We start from the raw sequence: 12663 nt of genomic DNA, 5'->3' as shown, positions 1-12663 counted from the left end.
TGTCAAACTAAGTCCATGAAAGTGAAATTGTCCACAAGTGTCACTTTTTTCAAAATTGTCGGTTGATTGTTGGACACTTGTACCACCCGCATCAATTGATTTCTTGTTTTTCTCTTTTAACTCCTTTAGGTTGCTTTTCAAAGGGACGCTCCTTCCTTTTCAAAATCTTTGAAAATTAATCTGCATGCCTTGAACATTTAATTATCTACTGAACTTGAAACTAAATCCTAAATCCTTACTCGGATTGTTGATTGTTACAATTAAAAAAAAAACAGACTGGGAGTGATAAATCTGGCTTTGTTGACATTGAAATATTAATTAAATACTAGTTTTCTTCTATGTTTAACCCTTTTGACTCCATGCAGGTAAACGCGTTTTGGTTATTATTGCAACGAAGAAATGTCGTAAACCCGTAACACTAACAAATTTCGTGCATATTTGAATTTCGATTTAAGATATGATGCACGAATTTCAAAATAAATTTAATGGTTCACAAATTTAATTTTACAAAAACAAAATAATCTAAATGTTTTTGTAAATTTTATTTTGCTCCGAATATTCATGTGCAACTGAAAAACAATCATGCACTTCATAATCCATATGTGTGGATGTGATACAGGAGCCAGCAATGCGAGTAGTATCTATGAATGATGTTAGATATTGGAATGGAATTGAAGTTATCTATCTGTCAAGTTATGTTATGTGGCCTGTGGCCTAAGCTAATCTTATCCTCTCATTCTCTCTTTTTTTTCTCATTTTTTTTTAAATTTCTAATAAAAAATAAACTATTTTTCGGAAAAAATATTCATTGTTTTCCAACAATTTTTTGTACTTTTAATTTTGTTACAAGACTCTCATTTAAAGAACAGAAACTAGTAATTGTTGGGATCCGATTCTTCCCACGTGTAGTCTACGTGTAAAATTGAATTTGTGATTCTCAATGAAATAAGCCAATTGTTGTAAGAGATATTATTATTTTTTAAAACATAAATCTCAACAGGTTCACAAAAATTGGTCTTCTCATAATTGCAATAACCTAGAACTATTAATTTTCATGACACGTGATTATCTTTAAATACATGTAATCTATTATAATAACATATAATCTGGAGTGGCTATTACCTATCACAAACTTAATTAAATTTATATAATTTTGTATCTAATACATTTATTAATTATTACAAGCATTTCAAAGAAAAAAAAAATCTTAATTAATGCGTGTAATAAAACTATGACCATACGGATAAAAAGAAAAACAATCCGAGCTCAGGAAATTGAAATTTCAAATTTTTAGTTGTTTAAAATTCTGTTTTAAAATTTTAAAATTTTAAATTCTTCATAAAAAATATCCAAACAAATGAATTTTAAATTACAAAAATTTAAATTTCCTGATAATTTACTTTTCTCAGTTAAAATTCTCTATCCAAACACACTCTAAAAGTATTTAAGATATCATTTTCTTATTAAGAATCATAAATCTCATATTTAATAAACCTTTACCTTAATTTTGTAATTTTTAATAAATTTTAATTAATAATAACAGATATATTGAAATATTAGAATGTGTATTGCGAATATTCTTCTTAAAATTACATATATCTTTTATAGAAGGCAACTTTATTCTAATTTAAATATTTAAAATAATCGCATAATTAAAAAAGACATCAATATTACATGTAATTTCGTTATATCATAATTTATCAAAAAGATAAAAGATATTTTTTTAACAAAAAAAAGAAAGATAAAAGATATAAAACAGTGTTGATGGAAATAAATAAAAGATTACAATATCTTCATCCAAAATATTTCTCTATTAATATAAGATGCAAATACAGAAACGTATCTAGTAAAAGATACATATAATTCTATTAAAAATTAAACTCTAATTTAACTAAAGTATGAAAACACTTTCAAAATAAAACTAAATAAATTCCTATTCCCATGCCAACGTCATTCCTTTGGTCCTTCCTTCAACCAAAAAGGCTTCCGTCATCCTCTAACCAATAACATAAAAAGTTAAAAACTCTAATTTAATTTATTTTTTCATGGATCATAAGTATTTCTCAACTCATTGGATCCTTATATGAATGCAACCAAATCTTTCACCCACTATTCCGACCTTTAGGTTTATAGTCTTTAATTTGATTATGATTATTGATTATACCTTTCTCCTTCAGACTTTATTCCTTCTACTTTACTCTTCACAATTGTTCTCTCCCTTTTTGTTTTTTCACTTGGTTTCTGAGCTTCTCAAGTGATAGCCGTTATAGCTATCTTGAACAGCGGTTATGGTTGCCCCAAAATAATTAATTAATAATAATTAAAAAAGCGTAAGGGAATTTGTCTCTATCATTCATATATTTTCACTACCCCACTTTCCCTTTCACAAGTTCCATAGTTTTTCTTCTTACTCCTTAATCTCTCTCTCTCTCTCTCCCTTCTTCACAAGAAGATAAAAGAAACTGGGTTGCTTTTTGTCCATCTGGGTTTTGGACATCACATTCTCTGCCCTCTCTTTTTCTTTGTGATAGAACAAACAAGACCAATAAGAGAACAGGGAGAGGAAAAAAAAAAGAATAAGCTATTCTTTTTTTTTTTATGGGTTTTTGTTTATAAATATTGTTAAATCAATCTTTTTTTTGTTCAATTTTGATCTTTTATATAATAGTTCCTCTCTTGATTGCTTGATCCTTTAGACTATCATCACCGTCTCATTCATCGTGGCTTCGTGGGGTGTGATAAAGTTGCTAAATTTTCGCTGATTCTTCCAACCCTACTTTCAAAAACGGTTCCTTTCTCTTGCACCCTCTGTCTCCATCCATATAGAAACAAGAGAGTTTCCGTTTCTGTTCATTTAGCCATTTTTGCATACCCTTTTTTCTTCTTCATTCTTGTGTTTCTTTGTTTGTGAGGGAAAGTTTTTTTTTTTTTTTTGTTGCTATTGCAATGGAGAAAAACTGGGTTTTGAGATGGATTTTTGTGGTGGGGTTGATGTGTTTGAGTGTGGAAGGGATTGGTGTGAATTGGGGAACTCAAGCAACCCACAAGTTGCCACCAGACACAGTGGTTCAGATGTTGAAGGATAATGGGATTAAGAAAGTGAAGCTTTTTGATTCAGATGACTCCACCATGAGTGCTTTGGCTGGGACTGGGATTGAAGTCATGGTGGCTATCCCTAATAATCAGCTTGCTGAGATGAATGACTATGGCAGGGCCAAACAATGGGTCAAGAAAAATGTCACACGTTACAACTTCAATGGAGGAGTTAATGTCAAGTGAGTTTTGCAACAAAAAATTTCAATTTCAGTTGACTGCATTAGTTATTGTTATTCTAAATCTGTTATGTAAATTGGTCTTTCTTTCTTTGATTGTGTTTTTGTATGAAGTTTAGAGGTTATATTTGGTAAAAGATATGGTTGTTTCTTGTTGGTTTAGTTTTGGCATTTTGATCACGTGTATTTGATGCATGGTCCTTGATTCTTTGTGTTGGATTTCTTGGGGAATTTTTATGTCTGGCTCGTTCTAATTCCTGCATTGATTATGCTTCATGGTGGCCTGCTAATGTTTCTCCTTATGGAAAATATTGGATGCCCTGTGTTCTATTATCATTCACATAAGGAGAGAATAATGAATAATATTATGTATTTTTTTTTTTTTTGCAGATGAGATTAGGGACCGAACATAGAAAAGTGTGAAACGAATCTTTCAAAAGTGAACCAAAAGTTTCTTTTTTTTTTTAATCAGGGAAGCTCTATGGATTGGGCGATTCCCTAGAATTAGATCCTTTTTTTTGGTAGTGATGCCTGATAAGTCCTTTGTAACTTTGTATGTGGCTGAAGAGAAGGATATTTGTTCCAAGAATAATTTTGCCGTTTTAGGAGGTGATTGATAAGTTTCTTTTTATAATGTAAAGTACTCTATAACTTTTTTCTTATAAAAAGAAACGGAGGAGGTAGGATTATTTAGGGGGGGAGATATATTAATGTGTCAAAGTTCTCTCTAACATAGTTGTCTTATCATCTATCCTAATTTCTATTAATCTTTGCAAGTAATCCATGAATGTCAGGAATTTTGTATGCTTATGTATTATTTTAGGGGAAGAGAATATTGTTTTTTGTGTGTATTTTTTTGGGGGGTATTAAATAACTGATACCAAGCCTTAGACAAGATCCCTAACAGAACAATGAGAACTTAAGCCTCTGTTTGAATGTTGAATACATCAATTTGTTGCAGTCACAATGAACTGCACTGGAAAGTGTGAAAACGTATAAACAAACACACTATATAGGGCATGCTTGTTGGTGCTGCGGCTTGCAGTTCTCCAGTTTTTCCTTTTGCATTGGTTAATGAGAAATTTTAATAATTTTAAGGCTGCTAGAAGTTTAGGGGTTAAAAATGATATTTTCGTAGTTTCATGAGACTTGTTGAACATTTAGATGCAAACTGCCTGCCTATTATTATTAAATGCCACTTGTTATACTTTATTGGATGGAAATCCGAAATTATTTGTATCAACTTCTCTTGTGATGCTATTTTTTGTCCTTGTTAAGCAAACTTGTTAAGTATTTTTGTTGGGAATAATTTGGAGCTATGTTAGGCTTAGGATCTTGGCTATAGCATAAGTAGCAACATTGGTAGAGTCTGTTTTAGTCATTGGATTGGTCAAGCTCTCAAATAATGGTGTTCCAAGCAATTCTTCACAAATATATATCACTGACACCTTTAGCAGGAAGCACTAAAGCATTAATACTGTCCTCCTGGTGTGAAAACCCTTTTGTCAATTTTGATTTTGGAAATATTTATTTACAATGAAATTTATATTTTCTTTCCCTGCCAAACTCTCTTTGTTGATTTCCCTCTTTTGACCAATTTAAATGTAGATTTATGCATACTTATCTATATTCTCTTGTAGGTATGTAGCGGTCGGGAACGAGCCATTTTTAAAATCCTACAACAATTCATTCTTGAATATCACCCTCCCTGCACTGCAGAACATTCAAAATGCCCTTAATGAAGCAGGTCTTGGAGACAAAATAAAGGCTACAGTGCCCTTAAATGCTGATGTGTATCAGTCTCCAGAGAGTAATCCTGTTCCTTCTGCAGGAATATTTAGGCCTGATATCAGTGGTCTCATGACACAGATAGTGCAATTTCTCAGCAAGAATGGTGCCCCATTTACCGTGAACATTTACCCCTTCTTGAGCCTTTATGGTAACGACGATTTTCCTTTCAACTATGCCTTCTTCGACGGTGTGGACAATCCGGTAAACGATAACGGTACTCCATACACCAATGTCTTTGATGCAAATTTTGATACCTTGGTTGCTGCTCTCAAATCAGTTGGGTTTGGGGACCTGCCTATTTTGGTGGGAGAAGTAGGATGGCCTACTGAAGGGGACAAGAATGCCAACGCAGGCAATGCTTTGAGATTCTATAATGGCCTTCTGCCAAGGCTTGCAGCAAATAGAGGCACCCCACGCCGCCCTGGATACATTGAAGTTTATCTATTTGGACTCATCGACGAGGATGCCAAGAGCATTGCGCCAGGAAACTTCGAACGCCATTGGGGAATATTCAGATACGATGGACAACCTAAGTTTCCAATGGACCTTTCTGGTCAGAACCAAAACAAATTTCTCATAGGTGCACAGAACGTGAAATATCTTGCTCCTAGGTGGTGCATGTTTAATCCTGATGCCAAGGATCTCAGCAAACTTCCAGATAACATTAACTATGCTTGCACCTTTGGAGATTGCACCGCGCTTGGATATGGTTCTTCGTGCAACAATTTGGATGCAAATGGGAATGCCTCTTACGCGTTCAATATGTACTTCCAAGTGCAAAATCAGAACCCCATGGCATGCAATTTTCAAGGTTTGGCCAAGCTTACAACGGATAATATCTCAACACCCACTTGCAATTTTATCGTTCAGATAGTTAATTCTTCAGCCTCTTCTTTGATGATGCCCTCACTAGTTGCTATCTTGTTTGTTAGTTTATTCTTGATTCTGTTTTCTTAGGATTTCTTTGTACATACATTAGAGATGTTATTTTTTATTTATGGTTTCATTATTTCTTGGAGATATAGTCTGGATGATATTAATTAGTTTACAGTTTCTTTCAATACTGAATTTCTCACATTGATCTCAGATAAGTAGTCAAGTTATATATTTATTTTTAGAATAATGCTAACAACACACTTTATAATACATTTTTTTTAGAATAACTTAGGCTTTGTACCTAAGTTTTCTCCTTTTTATTACTCGTGGTTTGAACTTCGAATTGGGTTCAATTTAGAGTTCTTGTTATTACAAAATGGACATCAGACATGTTTAGGTGGTCTGATTTGGGTCTCCCAGGTATTGAGATAGTTGGATGGTTCAAGTGGAAGTTTGTATTTGATAACTAGAAAATTACTTCATTAACATTATTCACTCTATTCTTCTATTTTAAACTTGGGGTTTAGTTCAGTTAATTGAATAATGTACATGAGTTATTGTAAATCTCTTTATACCTGTCTTTGATTCCTCTTACAGATAAAAAAAAAATACAAAAGCTTCACATGATATGCTTGAGGGGACTACCCATACCTGGGTCATATCCTTCTTCCCTTCTTGCTTTGGTCTCTTCCCCCTCCCATGTTTATTTTTCATGGAAATCAAGCAAATAATATAATGAAAGTATGTACAAGTGAAAACAACATAAGATGATTATGGGAGAATTTTTTGCATTTGTAAAAAAAAAAAAAAGGCTAATTGAATTGAATATCTCTAATAGAAAGCACTTTACCTTTCATATACTAAATCTATAATAAGGAGAGAGACTAACGAAAAGCAAGGCTCATCGATTTGGTGAATGCCGACAATGAAATGGCGAATGAGCTTTAACCCCAGAAAAGAGGGAGCATGCCACGATACCAAACATTAAAATAGTGGGACCAAAAGATGATTTGAAAAATTCAAACGGAAAAAATATAAAAATATGCAATATAGTATAGTAGTATATAAGTTTTAACCTGAAAGAGTTTCCCATATAGCAGGCATAGAGGCATGAGGAAGGTAATTAACATTGAATTCACTACATATCTATGAAAGACGGATACTCCAATCCCTTGTCGTGTTTGGTGTCTGACACGCGTCTGTGTCAGTGTCCAACACCGACACGACACCTTACTATGTTCTATATTGTAGACATTACAGGTGTCCATGTGTTCATATCCGTGTCGTGTCCGGTATCCATGTCGATATTTCATAGCTGCATATACACCTCAAATAAGTACTAATTTTATCATTAGAGTTCTTTTCCAGACGTTTGAAAAGAAACTAAACATAAAAAGAAGATAATATTTAGTAGATTAAATAAGTGAAAAACTTGGTAAAAACAATTCGTCTACTAACTTTTCCAGTGACTATCTTCAAAATCATACTTATCATGATTTTGATTAGTTGATAATGTTAAGTATTTTATACTAAGAATAAATAGAAATTAAATTTAAAAAGTGTAAATTAATGTGCAGTTTAAATATTAAGAAATTAAATTGATGTGAAAGACAATTGAAGAGCTTGATCTCTGGAGGACTCTTCATGGTTGTTACCCTTTAAGCCGTTGTATTTGAATTGGGCCAACTCTAATCACACATTCACTGAAAAAAAAATGCATACACAGCTCCCTGTACTTTTTTTAGAATCAAATTATGCTTAGTTACCTGTTGTGTTTCTGTGTCTCTCTCTCCTTCATGTGATCACTTATATCATGGTGGGACCATTTGATTTTTGGGAGGCAGACAAAGAAATTGAAACTCATTGGACGAGGTTGCTTTCTACTTTCTAGTCTCAATTATGCATGCATCCCCCAACACCTACCAAGCTCATCCTGCGTATTTGGCAGATGTGATCTCTCTGTCATAAAAGAGTAGTGGGCTTTTTTATCATTAAGGGGTAAATTTTTCCCTTTTTTTCATATAGGGATACTTTTTAAATTATTTCATAAAATGGGATAAATTGTAATAGGTATTATAACTTATTATTTATTAATTTGTTATTTTTTTATAATTAAAGTCATAAAATTATTTATAATTCCAATGTAATTTTTTTATTTACGATTTTAAAGTCATTATATATATATTTTTTTTTTAATTTTACAACTTTAAATCATAAGTTATTTTTTTTAACTTACAGTTTTAAAGTTATAAGTTTTTTTTTCTTTTTACAACTTTAAAGTCATTTTTTTACGTTTAAAGTTTTTAATTTTAAAATTTTTTATTTACTTGTATTTTACTTTTTGTTTTGTTTTCAAGTTTTTAAAAAAATTGTAAATATTTTTATTTATTTAATTACTAAATAAATAGTTTTAATTTGACTTATTATTATTTTTATTTTAATATGTCATATATTTTTTAATGTTTTTTACTTAAAATATATTATACTTTTTTGATAATTAAATAAATAAAATTATTTAATTTAAAAAAAATTGAAAAAAAAGAAAATAAAATTAAATAAAATATTCTAAAATTAAAAACTTTAAACATAAAAAAATAAAAAAAAATAAAAAACAAAATGACTTCAAAGTCATAAAAATAAAAATAAATAAATAAAAACAAAATTTACGACTTTGAAGTCATTGGTTAAAAAAAAAATCTTAAGACTTTGAAGTCATAAAATTAAAAAAAAAAACTTAACAACTTTGAGGTTGTAAATAAAAAAAATTATATTGAAATCATAAATAATTTTATGACTTCCATTAAAAAAATAAAAATAATAAATCATAACAGATGTTACACTTTTAACTTAAAAGTTGTAACACTTATTACAATTTTTGAAAAATTTTGTGTAAAATATACCCCATATGAAAAAAAAATGAAAAAAAATTATACCTTACTGGTAAAAAAGTTAGAGTAGTGATTATGTTCACCCACATTGGGGTGAATGTTGGTGAAGAAAAGGGAGAAATTGAAAAAAAAAATGATAGTTATATACTGATTACTTTGCAGCTAAAATAAAATAATTGTACATTATGAGTTAATCACAAATAATTATTAATATAACTTAGGTTTAATTACTCATTTAATCTTTATAATTTCTAAACTTATTTTCTTTAGTCCCTATAGTTAATAAATAAATATTTTGGTTCCTAAAATTTAAATTTTCAAAAGATGACTATTAATCAAAGAATTTTAACAACAAAGATCTTTTAAAAATTAAAATATAAATTTTAAGGATTAAAAAATACACTTATTAATTATAAGGACTAAAAATAATAAATTTAAAAATTATAAAAATTAAATAGATAATTAAACCTATCACTTATAAGTTATTGTAAAAGTTAATAAACACATCATACGTAATAACATACATGTGATTAGATTTATTTTACATTGTGAATCTATATTTATTTTTTTCTAAAATGAAAAAAAGGTGAACATGTAAATATAAATTGGTTCCAAAGCAACACTAGAGCATTGATACACGTAGCACCACCTCAGCCAACAGCATATTTACACCCACCTAGCTGTTATAATTCCTGATAAAGAGATACTAGATGCATTTGCACTCTACATTTTTTCTTGGACTTCTTTTGACTTTTGTTACTAATAATTAGACACCATTTAAACATCTTTCCAATAATTCATATTCTTTACAGCTCTAAGACAGGGCCATTCATTCTGCTTGTGCTTTGTGATATGCATGCTTCTCTCTCTCTCTCTCTCTCTCTCTCTCTCTCTCTCTCTCTCTCTCTCTCTCTCTCTCTCTCTCTCTATATATATATATATATATATATATATATATATATATTCCATGCGCAATGTGGCGCGGGTTAAAGTTGTTTACTTTTGTACCTATGTATTGGACACGGACAGAGAGAGCCTCATAATCAACGATTCCATCTAACTTTGACTGAGCCTCTCACATTTAAAATTTAAAATTTGGAATTAGTGGGAATTTGATGGATTATTTTATTTTGCTTTTAACATTAGTGATATAATGTTCACAGTACTATGATCAATAGTTTCAAGGTGGATAGATATCATTTAAAATGTATCTTAATGGCTCGAATCTCCAACTCCAACAAGTTGATGTCTTTATACGATTGCTGCAAAGTTAGTACTCTGAAGAGTCAGGTGCATGGTGCCTGATGTGCCAAAACAATGTCGGCTTGGATTTGGAACAAGGAATCATAAGAATCTTTGCAATATTTTTACAAAAACAATTTAAATTAGTAACATCTTTTTAACCATTAGACTAATTAATGAGCTAAATTTACATCTCTTGTAAATATATATGTATGATTCATTATACTTTTTAAATTTTCATAAAAGATGATCAGAACAAAAAAAAATCCTAACAAACAGATAAGCATAACAGAGGAAAGTTGTGTTTGGAAATTTTAACTCTAGAGAGCACGAAAAATTGGAGATTTAATTCATGTTTGGAGATAAGGAGAATGGACTTGGTTCATGATTAGATGAAGATATATACGAGGTATTTGTAAAAGAATTTTAATGTTAAAGGACGAGATATAAGATTAATTGAATAATTAAAAGAAAAGAATGAAAATGTTACAGATTTAATATCTCTATTAATAAAAGTAAAAAAATTAATAAATTAACAATTAATATTTATACATAAAAAAATCTAATGCTCAAGTTAGTGAATGAACTAATAAAGCAATTGTATATTCAAAAGTGTATCTATTATGATGGATTTTCCTGTATTACTAATTATAATACTTATTAGAAAAATAATTAATAATAAATCACTTTATTAATTTTTAAAATAATTTTGAAATAATAATTTGATATTTTTACTTATATTTTTTTATAAATTATTTATAATGTTATTAATATTAATATTGTAAATTAATACAAAATATATTACATTACATTATTATTCATAAAAATTTTATTATTTCTGAAATATTAATATTAAAATATAAATCCCTTAAAATGTATATTATATTATACTATATTGTATTTTTTTAAAATATAAATATTTTAAACTTCATATTCATTTAGTTAATATATATTATAATTTTCCATAAGGTAATTGTGTTGCGGATTGACTTGCAAGATTAGGATACAATCTCCCAAATGAGTTTTCTCTGGTTGGATCAGCCTCCAAAGGAAGTTTATCATTTATTGTGGACTGATTTTGTAGGTATTTTGTTTCTGTGTAAAGTGCGGTTGTAATTTGGCTTAGGCCCCTTTTATCCAAAAATTTACTTTTAAGTTTTCACTAAACTATTTGAAAACTTTTAATTAGTTCCCTAAACAATTATTGGTTCCTAAAATTCTATTTTTTAAAAAATTTGATCCTTATCATTAACAGATTTAACAATAGAAACCTAATTAAAAAGAAACAAAAGTTCAGGAACCTAATTGAAAAAAATAAATTAAAGATCCAATTAAAAAATCTCAAATATCAAATAATTTAGTGACATACAAATTAATTTAACCAATAGTAAATACTCTCTTGTCTCCTTTCCTTGCCCTTCTTCGTAGGCTTTGCAAAGGATCCATTCAAGCTTCTAAGTCGCACAAAATGAGACCTAGATAATAAAAATAATAATAATATTAAGCTTTGGTTCTTCTGATGAATTTATAATTTGGGCTTATTTATATCCGTTTAATTAATATTGGTTCTAAGTATTCAAACCAAAATGTACCCATTTAATTCATCTTACATTTTGCATATACATTTTGTCATGGATACAAACTTGAGGAAAAATATTTAGGTTAAATTATTATTTTTGTCACTAATTTATTTTTCAGGTTGATTTAATCCTTCAAATTTTTAAATGCTTTAGTTATGTCTTCTAATTTTTAAAATTGAATCAGTTTGATTCTATTGCTTAAATTGAACTTGCAGTTACGAAAGGCACACATCATGCTAATGTCATTGCACTTGTAACAGTTTAAAATTGATACTAAATAATTTGCATAAAGTAACAGTTTTGGAACTGCCACTATAATAATTTAATAATATTTATTTTAAAAAATATAATTTTTTTGAAATTCACCAATAACGACGGTTCCGAAACCGCCACCATTTTAATTTAATAAATTTAATTTTCTAGTCTCTCTGGGACTACTTAAGTCTAGCATGCTAGTCAAATATCACCCAGCTCAATTATTTAATCATAAACTTGAGAACCTTTCCCTCCACCAAGACTCTCAAAGGTGCAAAGCATGGAATCATAACCTTTGAGACATCTCCTATGCATTATCATGGAAGAGAAATAAGCCCTACAAGTCTCAGGTAAAGGATTCTCTAACTATACATACCTTTTATCTCTTCTGCAAACACTAACTTTAACATCAAACTCCTTACAAATATTACACTAAAGTTAACCTGGAGAAGATCTTCTCAAACTATTGAATTTGTGTTTGGGAACTAGTTTCATTAAACGTAACTAACATTTTTTCCAAAACAATAAAAGAGATACTTCTACTTTTGGTACCTTTAAATGCACAGACAACCATTTAGAAGGTCTCTACCTTTAAGTATTCTTCATCTTGATTGAACTGATGTTAATATTAATAAAAATGAAGAAAAAAGTTCTAAAGTTTGCATGAGTTCGCATTCTATAATTTCTATTCAGGTAATTCATTCTTAACCTGTAAATACCACATTTGAGCGTTAATGAAATTCGGGTAGATCGAAATTT

General features: G+C 29.5%; 1 protein-coding gene across 1 annotated transcript; it reads left to right on the top strand.

Moving 5' to 3' along the window:
• Window positions 1-2247: 2247 nt before the first annotated feature.
• Window positions 2248-6124, top strand: LOC100815300 (glycosylphosphatidylinositol-anchored beta-1,3 glucanase-like protein). Its single transcript, XM_003548712.5, has 2 exons — window positions 2248-3275; window positions 4913-6124. The coding sequence occupies exons 1-2, from the start codon at window positions 2947-2949 to the stop codon at window positions 6018-6020; spliced, it is 1437 nt and encodes a 478-aa protein (XP_003548760.1). The 5' UTR covers window positions 2248-2946; the 3' UTR covers window positions 6021-6124.
• The last annotated feature ends 6539 nt before the right edge of the window (window positions 6125-12663 follow it).

The sequence above is a fragment of the Glycine max genome, chromosome 16 (assembly GCF_000004515.6).
Source record: "Glycine max cultivar Williams 82 chromosome 16, Glycine_max_v4.0, whole genome shotgun sequence".
In the NCBI taxonomy this organism is placed as follows: Eukaryota; Viridiplantae; Streptophyta; class Magnoliopsida; order Fabales; family Fabaceae; genus Glycine; species Glycine max.
Note: the sequence above shows the minus strand (reverse complement) of the source record. Positions and strands in the feature narration are given on the sequence as shown.